Source organism: Bos taurus, chromosome 11 (assembly GCF_002263795.3).
Source record: "Bos taurus isolate L1 Dominette 01449 registration number 42190680 breed Hereford chromosome 11, ARS-UCD2.0, whole genome shotgun sequence".
Taxonomy (NCBI): Eukaryota; Metazoa; Chordata; class Mammalia; order Artiodactyla; family Bovidae; genus Bos; species Bos taurus.
The window spans coordinates 102,370,165-102,385,936 of NC_037338.1; the positions used below are offsets into that span (position 1 = coordinate 102,370,165).

The 15,772-nt window shown below is 39.5% G+C and overlaps 1 protein-coding gene across 7 annotated transcripts in view; it reads right to left on the reverse strand.

The window, feature by feature from the left end:
* SETX (senataxin) overlaps window positions 1-15,772 on the reverse strand; it is a 91,603-nt gene that overhangs the window by 34,766 nt on the left and 41,065 nt on the right. For all 7 annotated transcript variants that reach the window (XM_059891859.1, XM_059891860.1, XM_059891862.1 and 4 more), the window contains 3 exons: window positions 11,481-15,626; window positions 4,595-4,694; window positions 987-1,160 (listed from right to left, as the gene is read on the reverse strand). In XM_059891859.1, the coding sequence (XP_059747842.1) occupies window positions 987-1,160; window positions 4,595-4,694; window positions 11,481-15,626 (4,420 nt within the window). The remainder of the gene's footprint in view (window positions 1-986; window positions 1,161-4,594; window positions 4,695-11,480; window positions 15,627-15,772) is intronic.

Sequence of the window (15,772 nt, forward strand, 5' to 3'; positions counted from 1 at the left end):
ATGTAGCCACCTGTCAGAGTCAAAAGCACAGACAAAGCTATGTATCCCCACAGCTCCTCTTCTACACGCATCCTACATGAAGAGCTGAGCTGTGCTCACACGAGAGTAAACACAGCATATCAGTTACGACACGGCACACTGCTCAACTCCAACAGCTTTGTTGCTGTTTATAAGATGTAACGCAAAAAGGTGAAGGAATAACGAAATCATATTCTCTTCACATAAGAGAGACTAAAAAAAGCAGCAATGTCAAAAGGGCAGCTTGGCTTATATAAAGAATGTGGACTTCTCAGTCAAATAAAATTAGGTTTCAATTCTGAACCTACCATTTAATACTAAGGGTGACCTTGGGTAAGTTATTCCACATCCCGACCTCTGATATCCCAATAAGCAGGGAACAACTAATTCTGCTTTGCAGGGCTCTGGGAAAAGATAGTAAATGTGCACAGGAAGGACAGGGCACACTGTGTGGCACATAGTTGGTACTCCTTAAATTCAAGCTAACATTATTTCTGTTATGCTCCCTTAGGGAGAGAAGCCCCTACAACACAGTGGAGGAAAGTGACAGAAACAGTAAAGCGCTCAAGGTGCCTTACAGTTAGTTACATCTTTGGTCTGCTCATTAATAATTAGCCAGAAAACCAAAGCTGGAATGTGATTTAACAAACAGATGGCTTGCAAATTATGTTTTATAACAAACACTGACAGATGAAGAAATTTACTAGAAGGAAAAGAAGACATTACAAAAGAACACTTTTAAATCTGAAGTCTAAAGCAAGAAATACTGGGCCTTTTCCAGCTGAGTCTAGAAAATCTAAGAGAGGTCTTGGAAAGGTAAATAAATCATCAGCCTCACAAACACAAGTCTGATAAATGTACATCAGCTAAATGTACAGCAAATACATGGCTGGTAAAGCCTAATTTAGAAGGAAATGAGAAGACAAGTTTCTGACAGACTTCTCTACAGAGTCTCACTAGGTACTCACTGACTGAAGTACGACGGAATTTATGAACATAGCCACAATAATATTCACAGGCATCCTCCAGGTGACTCCACTCTAAATCTTTCTTCTCCTCATTGAGTCTTTCAGGAACCAAAAACACCAAATCATTTTCCCTTGGATGAAGCTGTTTAGCTAGCTCACATTCCTCAAGATAAACTGTAAAACAGTAAGAAGTCAGCATTTATTCTAACAGAATAAATATACATAAGATTAACTAAAGGATATTAAACCCTTGTACTAAGAGTTCAAGCAAGTAGCATACACACTTCAAAAATGATGGTCTAAGCCAGTGGGCATTTTCAAATATTGATCACAGAGTATTACAAAGTTTTTCTTAAAAATTTACTGCTACAACACCAAAATAGATGAAGTCATAATATTCAAAAGGAGCTAATAAATTTCCTTTCCTTGAAACTTACCTTAGTTTTTAATCAAAAAATTCCCACTTTTGTGCTCTACTTTCAAAATCCCCAGAGAAAACCTGGAAACAAATATCCAAGTACATAGAAGCATTCTGAGCCTACTGGTGGCATTTCAAACAAGGGGAAAGGACAGCAGTAAAATAAATGGGGCTGGGAAAACAGCACGCTCTAATTAAAAAGTTTAGTACCAACTTTGCCAATTTTCAACAAACTTCAACATTTTTCTTCCTCTAAAACTTACACAGGAATGCAAAGGGACAAGAATAGCCAATGTACTCATAAGGCAAAACAAGCTAAGAGGACTTGTTTACTAAGACTTATTCTAAAGCTTAACTAATCAAGCAATGTGACATGGGCACTGAGGTAGGCAAATGATCCAATAGAGAAAGGCGTCCAGAAAATATCAGTGCATTAAATAGCCACTAGATTTATGGCAAACATGGCACTACAGACCATGAAGAAAGGATAGTCTTTTCAATTAACAGTAGTGGGATAATTACATCTCCATTAGGGGAAAAAAATGAAACATGGCCCCTACATCTTACTCATGCACAAAATCGATTCCAGGTTGACAAAACAGTGAAGCCTCTAGAAAAGGGATTGGTAAACTTTCTGTAAAGAGCCAGATTTTTCTTTGCAGGCCACATATGGAATCTGCTACATATTCATCATCACCATCTTTTTTTCAAAACCTTTTAAAAATATACAAAAACTTTACTCTAGGGCAATATAAAAACAAGATATGGGGTAGATGTGCAAGCTGTTATTTGCTGGCACCAGTTCTAGATGTTAAGATAATATATATATGACGTGCAGAAGGGAAAGGTTTCTTCAATGAGTCATAGAGCATTCCATAAAAAAATACACAAATGCATTTGTTATGCTAAAAATAAATTCTAAACAAGAATTTTAAAGACATCTCTATGAGAGTCATAATGCAAGCCAAAGTGGGAGAACGGTTTATATCCAAATTATACAAAGAACTCATTACAAATCAGTAAGAGAAAGACAACAGAAAATGAACAAGTCTTTTGGCTTCCCCAAAGAGGTTACTTAAGCATCTACTAAATATATAAAAAGGGGCTCAAGTTCATTGATAGCAAAATAAAACCACAAATGGCCATTAGTACGCACACAGTAACAGGTTAAATTAATAGCACAATCGATACAAATGTGTTGGTATAAACATGGAACAATGTGACTTCCATACACTGATGGGGGTGCATAATTTCTGTATAAACTGGCTTGGCATTATCTACTTCAGTTGAACTCATACAACTCATTTCAGGAGACAAGACTACAAAAATGCCCTCACATGACACTAGAGACACATGAATGACCACAGTGGCATTATTCATAAAATGCTATGCGTAGAAGAGTTATTAACATAGCAGGCCTGAGGCTTCTTCTGTCCTCAGAAAGCTTACAAGTTGCCCCCCTCACATTGGCATCTAAGAACTTGGATTTCCAGACAGTTCTCATTCACTGATGACAATGGTGCACTGCATCTAACCTGTTTGCCAAATTCTTTCTCTATGGTTTATGTCAAACACCCATTTTGCTTCTGGAAAGTTATGAATCTGGAATGGGCAGAGGGTGTTGCAGGCACTGAGTCCCTCAGTTTCCCTGGTAGGTAACATGTCACATGTTTTGTCACACCTGACTAGTGGGACAATTAAGTGCCTGTTGTGTGACTCCACTGGGAAAGGACTCTTGAAGGTTGCTCCTGGTCTGCTTTAGACTTCTCCCATGTGCTTAGTCCCATTTGCTAATTTTATTTTGTATCCTTTCACAATAAGAAGTCACAGCCATGAGCATGAATATAATTCCTGTGAGTTGTCCTAGTGAATCTCTGAACCTGGGGTTGGGCTTGTGGACTCCTGATACAAAAGAAGACCTTCAGACCAAAACTGATGGAAAAAATGCCCATTAATGGAAATTCCCTGGTGGTCCAGTGGTTAGGACAAGCCACATGGCTTGACCAAAAAATAAAATAACAATCTCCATCAACGGTAAAACTGTGATGTAGTTATACACTGAAATAATACTACAGCAATTAAAACAAGTACTGAAAATATACACAAAATTGATGAATTACACACATGTTAAATGAAAGAAGTCAGAAACAAGAGGAAAGACTATGTGATTCTATCATAAAGATAAATGGCAGATAAATCAGTTACTTAAATATTAAAAAGAAATATAAAATTACAAGAAAACATGAAACTATTTAATTTCTAAAACCAAAATTTGAACAGTAACGTTTAGGAACGTAAGAAGATAAAAACTGCCTCAAAAACCACATGTGAAACTGAACACAAATAATGAAACTAAAAAAAAAGTTACAACAAATGCACACAAATAAGAAGAAAAGAAACTCCCTAACAGAAAAATGACACATGGTATGCAGAGACAATTATGTGACCCTTTCTAACCCCAAGAATATAAAAGACCACTAAAGATTTGGGGACAAAATGTATAACCTCAAATGAGATACAATTCCCATGTAAAACGGGAAAAGTTTAAACTAGCAAATGAGGAGAGACACATTCTTCTGTTCTTATGTTAGACGTGACAATGGAATTCTTTTTGGTAGACAGAGGCAATATGAATCAAGTCTTAAAATGCATACACTGTGATCCAGGCAAAAGGATTTATTCAGTGTAATAGTGAAAAATCATAAACAATACACACATCTAACTAGAAACTGGTTAAACAGAACTATGGAACATGCTAACAACAGAATAATTACAAATACTGAAAAGACATTTACAACAGATTAAATGAAAATAAGTCAAATGTAAGCTTCGTGAAGGCAGAATTTTATGTTCTCATCTCAGCTACATATCTGGCATCTAGAATCACACACTATCAGGCAGTACACAGTCAATAAATATTTGCTGAGTTAAGTAAATAAAAAAAGTCACAAAATAGGTAAATAACCCAACCCCCCTCACCACCTCCCCACACTTCACACAGATGAGGAGCAAGTCTAGCAGTAATATATGCACTACTAATTATCCTCATTAAGTAAGACTTTAAACATATTCTACACAAGATTCAACTTAGGAAACCTATAAGAGGTTTCAAACAATTATCCTGTTCCCTCAAAAGAAATCTCTCCAATTATTACATGACACAGTGCAAGTTACTTAAGAAAGAACTTACCCACAAACTCCCAGTATTTTTTATAATCACCAGGAAATTTTCGTAAATGTAACTGATGGAATTTCTCTTTGTTTGGAGAGCTGATCCATTCCTGTGCCACCTTAGCAAAGCAAAAAAAGCAAATTGAGAAAGCAAAGACATCTGAAAATTTTTCCAAAGTAAGCAACAACAAAATCCAGAACCTAGAAATCCCAGGTGACAGAAATAGTAAATATTAACTTAGGACTTCTGGTTTCCAGCTTGGCATGTATGGAACTTAAAAATCACCAGTCCATCCTAACAAGTATAAAGAGACAAAAAGGTGGATACAGACAATCAAGACTTACCAGAGCAGAAACCCTTAAGCAGAAACCTCCATGGCCAGGAAGAAAACCTGAACTGGATTTGACAAACTGTTGGAGGCTCAGTATAAACAACTCTGAATGCTTAAAAACTCCAAGGCGACCCAGTCATAAGGGATATCCAACAGTCTGCTGAGTTTCACATCTAGGAGCTCTAATAGGCCCCCACAGTAAATGTAGGAGAAAATTCCCTGTGTCCTTTGGTGGGAGAGGGGGAGTGGATATAGCAGTGTTGAGGATTAGGAATTTTAGAACCATTTTAAAATACATCAGAGTATTCTGACCTTTTAAAATAATTTTTCACTGGATGATAATTGCTTTACAATGTTGTGGTGATTTCTGCTGTATAACCACCTGATTCATCTATTAAATATATATCCCTTCCTTCTTCAGCCTCCCTCCCACCTCCATTCTAACCTTCTTAACACGGCTTTGATCTATACAAAAACTATTTTACCAGAGCTAAACTTGCTGGATGACAACGGGTGAGATGGCTGGATGGCATCACCAACCCGATGGACATCAGTCTGAGCAAGCTCCAGGAGTTGATGATGGCCAGGGGAGCCTGGTGTGCTGCAGTCCATGGGGGTCAGAGTCGGAGACAACTAAGCAACTGAACTGAACTGAAACTTGCTAGGCTTTTATCAGAGCCTAACCTACTTGGGGGAAGAAAACCTACTCCAACCCATTCTGGTCATCCTGTCTCACCTGAGGAGGCAGGGAGAAACCAAGATGAATGAGTGTGAAAGCCAGAGGCAAAGGCTCACTAAAAGACTGACACCTGGGCTTCCCTGGTAGCTTAGTGGTAAAAAAAAAAAATCCTGCTGCCAATGCAGGAGACACAGGTTAGATCCCTGATCCAGGAAGATCCCATATGACAGGGAGCAACTTAGTGCTTGCACTACTGAACCTGTGCTCTAGAGAGCCCAGGAATGGCAACACACCCTAGAACTTGTGCTCTGCAATAAGAGAAGCCACTGCAATGAGAAGTCCCTGCACCACAGCTAGAGAGCAGCCCCCACTCGCCACAACTAGAGAAAAGCCCGAGCAGCAACGAAGACTCAGCACAGCCAAAAAATAAAAAAGACTGAAAGCTTATCACAGGACTATGGCATGCTCTCCCTTCCCCCATACCTCAGTACTATTTACTAAATGTCTATTTACTGCTGTTCTTTTTATTTAGTATATCAAATCCACCTTACAACAAAAAATAACTGCATTCTCAAACACAAAAACACACAGTTTGAAGAGACTGAACAAGCATCAAAATTAGTCACATATAGCAGGAATATTGGAACTGTCAGACCAACAATTTTTCAAAAATAATATTAATTTATATACTAACTTTAAAGGAAAAAGTAGCCCATGAACTAATAGGTGGATAAAGTAATGAATGAGATGTCAATTCTGAAAAAGATCCCAAAGGAAAGGCTAAAACACTAACAGAAATGAAGGATGCCTCTGCTGGGCTCATTAGAACAATGGACACTGCTGAGGAAAGAATCTCTGAGATTTAGGATGCAGCAACAGAAACTACCAAAGCTGAAAAACAAAGAAAATGAGGAAAAAAGCCACACCCCAGAATATCCAAGAACTGTGCCACAATGCCAAAAGCTGCAGCATACACATAATTGGGGATATGAGGCGGAGGGAGGGTGGGGAAGAAGCAGTACTTGAGACAATGACGACTCAGTTTTCCAAAATTAATATCAGACCCCAAATGTCAGATCCAGGAAGCTCAGATACCAAGCAGAATAAATGCCAGAAACTACATCTTTAGGAAACATATCATATCATATTCACACTTTAGGAATTTGAAATATTAAAGATAGAAAGAAATCTTTAAAGAAGCCAGTGAGGGGAAAAACCCCCTCTCTATAGCAGAGAGGATTAAGAACTACATCCCACTTCTCTTCAGACAAATGCAAGGGAGTAAAACATTTAAGATGACTGAGACAAAAACAACCCTACCAACCTAGAATTCGGAATCCTGCAAAATTATCCTTTAAAAGTGAAGGAGAAATAAAGATCTTCTCACACAAAATTTGAGGGCATTTGTCACCACTGCACCTATCTTGTAAGAAAAGTTAAAAGATATTCAAAGAGAAGGAAAATTATATAGGTCAGAACTCAAATCTACATAAACAAAGGAAGACCATCAGAGAATGAATACGTGAAGCAAAATTAAAACTTTTGTTTCTTATTTTTAATTCATCTAACAGATAATAGCTTATTCAAAATAACAGCAACAACGTATTAAACTATGGATGCTTATGTATGTGTGTGTTTGTTAACGGAGGCCTATGTGTATGTGAAACAAATGACAGCAGTGATACATTGGATGCCAAGGAAAAATCAGGAATATTTCGTTATTGTAAGGCAGACACACTATCCATGAAGTGTTATCTGAACACAGACTTGGTTGTAAATATATACTACAAGCTCTAAGGCAATCACTAAAAAAAATTTTGTTGATATTCTAAGGATAGAGAGACAATAAAATTATATAAAGTGCTCAATTAAAACCACAAGAGCAGGGACAATAAAAACAGGAATAAACCACAAGGGTAACAAATAGAAAATAGGAGCATGTACAGTTAACATGCTGAAGCTAAAGCTCCAATACTCTGGCCAGCTGATGTGAAGAGCTGACTCACCAGAAAAGACACTGATGCTGGGAAAGACTGAGGGCAGGAGGAGAAGGGGGTGACAGAGGATGAGATGTTGGATGGCACTGACTCAATGGACATGAATCTGAGCAAACTCTGGGAGATAGTGAAGGACAGGGAAGCCTGGCATGCTATCATGGGGTTGCAATGAGTTGGATGTGACTAAGCGACTGAACAACAAATCCTTTCATCATAAACATTTCTATTAACAGCTCTTTTTATGTGAACCTCTGGCAGACAACATTATTGGCCTCTTCATGGATCACAGCCTTGTTGTGGTAAAGGAGCTTATGTAACTAAATGAAGCCATTAGACATGCTATGCAGGGCCACCCAAGATAGACAGGTCTGAGTCAAGAGTTCTGACAAACCATGGTCCACTGGAGAAGGAAATGGCAACACACTCCAGTATTCTTGCCTTGAAAACCCCATGGACAGTTCAGTTCAGTTCAGTCGCTCAGTCGTGTCCGACTCTTTGTGATCCCATGCGCTGAAGCATGCCAGGCCTCCCTGGTCCGTCACCAACTCCCAGAATTTACCCAAACTCATATCCATTGAGTCGGTGATGCCATCTAACCATCTCATCCTCTGCCGTCCCCTTCTCCTCCTGCCTTCAATCTTTCCCAATGTCACAGTCTTTTCAAATAAGTCAGCCCTTCGCATCAGGTGGCCAAAATATTGGAGTTTCAGCATCAGCATCAGTCCTTCCAGTGAACACCCAGGGCTGATTTCCATATGAAAAGACAAAAAAATATGATAAATGAAGATGAGCTCCCCAGGCTGGAAGGTGTTCAATGTGCTACTGGGGAAGAGCAAAGGGCAATTACTAATAGCTCCAGAAAGAAAGAAGAGGCTAGGTCAAAGTGGAAACAATGCTCAGCTGTGGATGTGTCTAGTGGTGAAAGTCAAGTCTGATGCTGTAAAGAGCAATACTGCGTAGGAACCTGGAATGTTAAGTCCATGAATCAAGGTAAATTGGACGTGGTCAAGCATGAGATGGCAAGAGTGAACATCAATATCTTAGGAATCAGTGAACTAAAATGAATGGGAATGGGAGAATTTAATTCAGATGACCATTTTATCTACTACTGTGGGCAAGAATCCCTAAGAAGAAATGGAATAGCCCTCACAGTCAACAAAAGAGTCTGAAATGCAATACTTGGGTGCAATCTCAAAAATGACAAAATGATCTCAGTTCATTTCCAAGGCAAACTGTTCAACATCACAGTAATTCAAGTCTATGACCCAATCACTGACGTCGAAGAAGCTGACCAGTTCTATGAAGACCATCAACACCTTCTAGAAATAACCAGAAAGAAAGATGTCCTTTTCATTACAGGGGATTGGAATGCAGAAGTAGGAAGTCCAGAGATACCCAGAATAACAGTCAAGTTTGGCCTTGGAGTACAAAATGAAGCAGGGCAAGGATAACACAGTTGTGTCAAGAGAACATACTGGTCACAGCAAACACCCTTTTCCAACAACACAAGAGACAACTCTACACATGTATGTAGACAACTCTACACATGGATGAAGACATCTCACAAGATGGTCAATATGAAATCAGACTGATTATGTTCTTTGTAGCCAAAGATGGAGAAGCTCTATACAGTCAGTAAAAACAAGACCTGGAGCTGACTGTGGCTCAGATCATGAGCTTCTTATTGCAAAATTCAGGCTTAAATTGAAGAAAGTAGGAAACCACTAGGCCATTTAGGTATGACCTAAATCAAATCCCTTATGATTACACAGTGGTGACAATGAATAGACTCAAGGGATTAGATCTGGTAGACTGAATGCCTGAGAAACTATGGACAAAGGTTCGTAACGCTGTACAGGAGGCAATGACCAAAACCATCCCAAAGAAAAAGAAATGCAAGAACGCAAGTTGTCTGAGAACGCTTTACAAGTAGCTGAGAAAAGAAGAGAAGCAAAAGGCAAGGGAGAAAGGGAAAGACATACTCAATTGAATTCAGAGTTTCAAAGAATTTCAAGGAGAGATAAGAAGGCCTTCTTAAATGAACAATGCAAAATGAAACAGAATGGGAAAGACTAGGGATCTCGTCAAGAAAACTGGAGATGACAAGGGAACATTTCATGCAAACGTGGGCCCAGTAAAGGACAGAAATAGCAAGGACCTAACAGAAGCAGAAGAGATTAAGAAGACGGGGTAAAGATCAACATGAATCAGCCACAGGTATACCTATGTATATAAAACTCTTAAGAGGAAATTATAAAACTCTCAGAGAAACACTCTTTGACATACATCACAGCAAGATCCTCTTTGACCCACCTCCAAGAGTAATGAAAATAAAAACAAAAATAAGTGGGACCTAGGTTAAACTTAAAAGTTTTGCATAGCAAAGGAAACTACAAACAAAATGAAGAAGCAAACCCTCAGAATGGGAGAAAATAACTGCAAATGAAACAACTGACAAAGGATTAATCTCTAAAATGTACAAGCAGCTCACGCAGCTCAACAGCACAAAAACAACCCCATCAAACAGTGGGAGAAAAGACCTAAACAGACATTTCTCCAAAGAAGACATACAGGTGGCTAATAAACACATGAATATATGCTCGACAATGCTTGTTATTCAGTTCAGTCGCTCAGTCGTGTCTGACTCTTTGCGACCCCATGAATCGCAGCACGCCAGGCCTCCCTGTCCATCACCAACTCCCAGAGTTCACCCAGACTCATGTCCATCGAGTCAGTGATGCCATCCAGCCATCTCATCCTCTGCTTGTTATTAGAGAAATGCAAACCAAAACTACAATGAGCTATCACCTCACACTGATCAGAATGGCTATTATCAAAAAATCCACAAATAATAAATGCTGGAGAGGGTGTGGAGAAAAGTGAACCCTCTTGCACTGTTGGTGGGAACGTAAATTGATATAGCCGCTACAGAAAACAGTATGGAGATTCCTTAAAGAACTAGGAATAAAACTACCACATGACCCAACAATCCCACTACTGGGCATATACCCTGAGGAAACCAAAACTGAAAAAGACCCACGTACCCCATGGTTCATTGCAGCACTATTTACAATAGCTAGGACATGGAAGCAACCTAGATGTCCACTGACAGATAAATGAATAAAGAAGTTATGGTACATATACAATGGAATATTACTCAGCCATAAAAAGAAATGCATTTGAGTCAGTTCTAATCAGGTGGATGAACTTGGAGCCTGGAATACAGAGTGAAGTAAGTCAGAAAAACAAATACTGAATATTAATGCATACATATGGAATCTAGAAAAATGGTACTGATGAACCTATTGGCAGGGCAGTACTGCAGACACAAACATAAAGAGAGCTGTGGACACACAGTGGGGCTAAGAGAGGGATGGACGAATTGAACTGAGACATATATATTACCATATGTAAAACAGCCAGGGGGAATTTGCTGTATGACTCAGGGAGCTCAATCCAGTGTTCTGTGACACCTAGAGGGGGTGGGATGGGGTGGGTGGTTCAAGAGGGAGGGGACATATGTATACTTATGGCAGATTTATGTTGATGTATGGCAGAAACTAACACAATATTGTAAATTATCCTCCAATTAAAAAAAATTTTTTTTAAACATAATTAAATGCAGATGGGAGACTATCTCCTCTGAGAAGTCTTCCCTTTCTTTTGCACTAAAAAACATTTCCTCCTTTGCCACCCCTGGACTGTGTCCATAAGTTCCAGAAGGGCAGAGATTAGGAAAGTATTGGTATTTCCTCTGTATGACCAGCATCTAGAACAGTGTCTGGCACAACGTCTGTTCAACATGACATTTACAAGTTATATTTTAGCTGTTCTCCTAGCATGGTAAAGAAAGGCAATTTCAAAATCTAGATGTATATGATTAAAATACATACTTACTGTTTCAAAAGTATTCAGGACCATCAAAGGGAAAAACACATTAAAATAATCTCCACAGTCTTGAAACCTGATAGGCACCCGTCTTTCGATGGACTGACACAGACTCGACGGGGGCCCACACTGATCAAAGTTCACAAACATCTCATATCTCCATTTCAAGACCTCTTTTACAAAAGTATCAGAGATGGACTGTGACGACGTGAGAATGTTTACTGGAGAGGAAGTCAAAAAAGGTCTGCTTTCCCCAAATGGAACTCTCAGAACTTGCCTGTTGGAGTTATTTGGAGTCTGAGCAGGGAAAACATTGCACAGACCTTTCACTTCAGCCACTGGCTTCAGAGACACCGTAAGGGGTGGCTGTGGTCCTTTAAGAACAGACTGTGCCCCACTTGACTTATTTTTCAGAGATGATGGGAGGGCTGCGGTACTTTCCAAAGACTTGGAGAGACCAGCAATCCGTGAAGTACTGCTTGAACTAAAAACCTTGGTCGTGGAAGGTCTCGAACGTTTTGATGCAGACAGAGGCAAGCCAGGTTTACGGAATACATCTTCATCTGTGGCTTTAGTTTTTGAGTGTTTTGAGCAGTACTCACCTGGGTTTTTCAGAGTTTCAACACAATCTTTGTACTTACATTTTGTGCTACTCAAAGATTCCAACTGAGGCTGACTCACACATTCTTCCTCTCCCTGCACTGTATCTTTTCCATGAATGACTTCAATGAGTTTATCATTCTCTCTCTCGATTTGTGAACATAAATCCATGTCTTCAGGGTCACGCTGTGTTAAGAATATATCATCTTCCTCTATGTCACTGCTGAATTGAGGCTCTCCCTCTTTCAAAGTCGCCACCTCTAAATGATGAACTGTTAGGTCACCTCTGTCTAACAGGTCCTCTGAGGTAGGAACAATGACTTCATTTGTTGCTATTCTTCCATTTACTATGACAGGATTACACTGGTTTGCTTTCACGGGTTCTGTTTCAGAAGACTGACATGTTAGTAACTGTTTTCCCTTATTGTTAGCAGTCACCTCGGCTCCTCCATGACTGTAATCTGACTTACTTGATTCTGGCACAGCAGAGCTCTGTGCAGCACGTGGCCCTGCTCGTGTTGTATCTGTACTTCGACAATCAAAACGTTGTCTGTTTTGTTGTGATTTGGATCTCATCTGCCTTTGCAACTGAAGGTCTTGACTCGTCAGCAGTTTCTTATTATTTCTGACAGAGAGAGTCTGAGGAGAAATTAACTTCGTCTTTTTCCGGGTATCCACTACTCCAACAGTTTTGCCATGGTCACGGAGCTGAACTATACACTCTAAAGATCGCTGGGACAATTCAAATGCCCTACGAGGAGCCTTTTTCAGGCCAAGTTTCTCAACCGTTGAAGTTGGTTCGGGACACTGGCGAAATTTCTTTGGCGGCACAATAGCAGGAGTTGTTCTACAACTTATGTAATGGGAGCTTTTACTCTGCCCTTTCTTGGTATCTGAATGGGATTTCTTAGAAGCTTTAACCACTGGAACTTTCCTGACAGGTTTGGAATACATGCGAGGCTTTGGAAGAGACTTCTTTGGGGAAACCACAGTGTTTCTCTGAACACTTGAACTGGGAACTGTAGATCTTGCGTCTACACCTTTAAAATCATTTTTACTCAGATTTCCCTTGTTAAGAATATCAGACTGGTCCTCATTTTTAACAGAAGATGAAGAAGGCCTTAGAGGATCTTCAGCTATAGGTTTTTCATACCGTCTTCTCTTGGGTTTTTTTACTTCAATTTCACAAAATTCCTCAACAGAAGTACTACTACTACGTGGTTTTGTGCGCTCTTCAAAGTTCTCTGCTACTTTTTTAATGACCTCTTCAGGCACATAATCTGTCTCATAACCCAAATCATTTGCACTATCACCCACATGAGTCGAGCATGGATTTTTTTCATTCTCTTGAGCTGAATTCTTGTCTGGTTTCTGATCATGCCAAACTGAAAACACTTCACATGGAGTCTCAAACTCAAAAAACTGAGAATCAGATTCCTCAAACTCCAAAAGGGACACTGGATTTTCTTCCTTTATTAATACCTTCTGTTCCACATTTGTGTTAGCTATTGAAGTATGTTGCTCTGGACATTCTTTCTCAATGCATGCTTTGACCTCTCTCATTTGTTTCTTCAAACCCAGAATTCTTTCCTCATCTTCATCGTCATCGGAATCTGAAATAATAATAACCTGTCCACAGCAGGTTTCCCTGACATTTTGGTTTGCCGTGAAACATCTTTTCTCATCTTTTACTTTTCTTTGTATTTGGGATAAACTTTTTTCAGTTGAATCTGATGGGAACTTAGTAACACTGGCTTGAGCTATTAAAGATAATTTGTGGAGGTCTCTATCTACCTGAGAATCTGTTAAGGTGTCAGGCTGGGGACTGCTGCTAAGGTCCTGTTCTCTTAAATTAGAAGAAAACTGATCAGTGCTCCTACTAATTTTCCTATCTCTCAATTCATGTCCAGTCACAGGCTCTTTAAAGGGAGATGCATTCGTCATGCAGATACTGGTCATTTCTGTGAGTGAGACCAAATCTTTGCTATCAACATGACATTCCTGTATTTGACAACTGTTTTCAGGGGTAGAGAAAAGATCTAACTTTTCTTTCTTTACTTCTTTCTTTTTCAGCAGTAAACAGCTTTGAGATTTTTGTTCTCCATTTTTATCATCCAGAATACCATTAGGGACTAAAGAAGGATTGCATATGTTTCCACCTCCTTTCTGACCTCCTAGATCTTTCTTTGAATAGAAACCCTCAATGCTAGATACAGTCAGGTTTTCCTCTAAACTGATACTTCTCCTGCGTTGCTTTTTTATTACATGTGACAACTTAGCACAGACTCCATCTTTATGTGTCTTAGATTTTGCTTTTGAGCTTTTGCCAAGACCATCTTCCTTTAACGAGAAGTCCTCATCGGAGGCAGACACTTTTTCCAGAGAATCCGTGCTAGAAACAGTCAATAAGCGCCTTGATATTATTATTCCTCTGTCAAATACTTTTTCTGGACCATTTCTTAAAGTACCATTCTGTGGGGTACATGAGGAATTCTCTTTTACAGACTTGTATTTCCCTGTACTTATTTTAACTTGATTTTGAACTCTTTCACAGGCAAGGTTTTTACTACTCAGTTTCAAACATGACTCAGCTGAGAGGTGGCCTTCTAGTTTCAAATCTTTTATATAATATGGCTCTTTACTCTCTTCTATGGCATTGTTTGCTTTGCTCAAAATACTCTCTTGCACTTGATATGCATCAGCTTTCATTGGTTCTTTAGAAGATGTTGGGCTGGAATTTTCTAGACAGTGCACATCTTTTTCAGACTTCTTCCCTATTTGTTCACTTTCTTCTTTATAAGATGCAGGAGGCATCTTACATGCAGGATTCAGATCCACAAAAGTGCTACACTGAGGTACTTTAAATTTTATGTTCCTAATAATTTGCTTTAAACAAGTTTGTAGCTCATGGGTTTCCTGACTAGTCAACTGCCAACCTAAAGATAAATTCCCTCGCAGGAATAAGTTGAGCTTATCCCAGAACCGCTTACAGAGAGTCTGCTGCCCAAGCTGATAGCCTTCTTTCAGGAGACTTCTAATCAGCTGCACACAAGCCAGCTGCACAGAGTTGGAGGGCATTGAATGCAGTGACAGGGATGATATCATTGCTGTGCCTTTGGAACAGTTTCCAGATGACTTCTCAGAACTCCGTGCAAACGCTGTGGTTGGGAGCTTGGCACACTTCACCACAGCCTCCACCCACTGCTGGGAACTAACCCACAGCAAATGTAGACATTTTTTATTTCTATGCAGTTCAATCACAGACACCAAAATCAGAAGGAAAAACTCAGTGACTTTGTCACACACAGCGTCTGTCTGGTTGAGAACATCTTTGACTTCAGAGTACAGATGGTGAATAACCTCCACTATGTAAGCCACACCCAGATCCTTCAGGTCCATGAGGGATTGCACGAAAGGGATGAACCACAGAAATGTGCTGTTATGAACACGCATGTCCTGACCAATGTCTGACTGGAGCACGTTAGCTAATGTTTCCATTTCTTCATACATGTTAGGACAATAATCAGGGCAAATGGCTGATCTCCACCCCGAATCCTAAAATGAAAGAGATACAGACGTTCAGATAAACAAGCACCATTCATGGCTGCTTGACACACAGTTGTAAACAAGAAAATACATGCTCAATTTTCCTGTTTTGGTGCACACATACGGACCGCCAAGAAATTGAAAACAGTTCAATT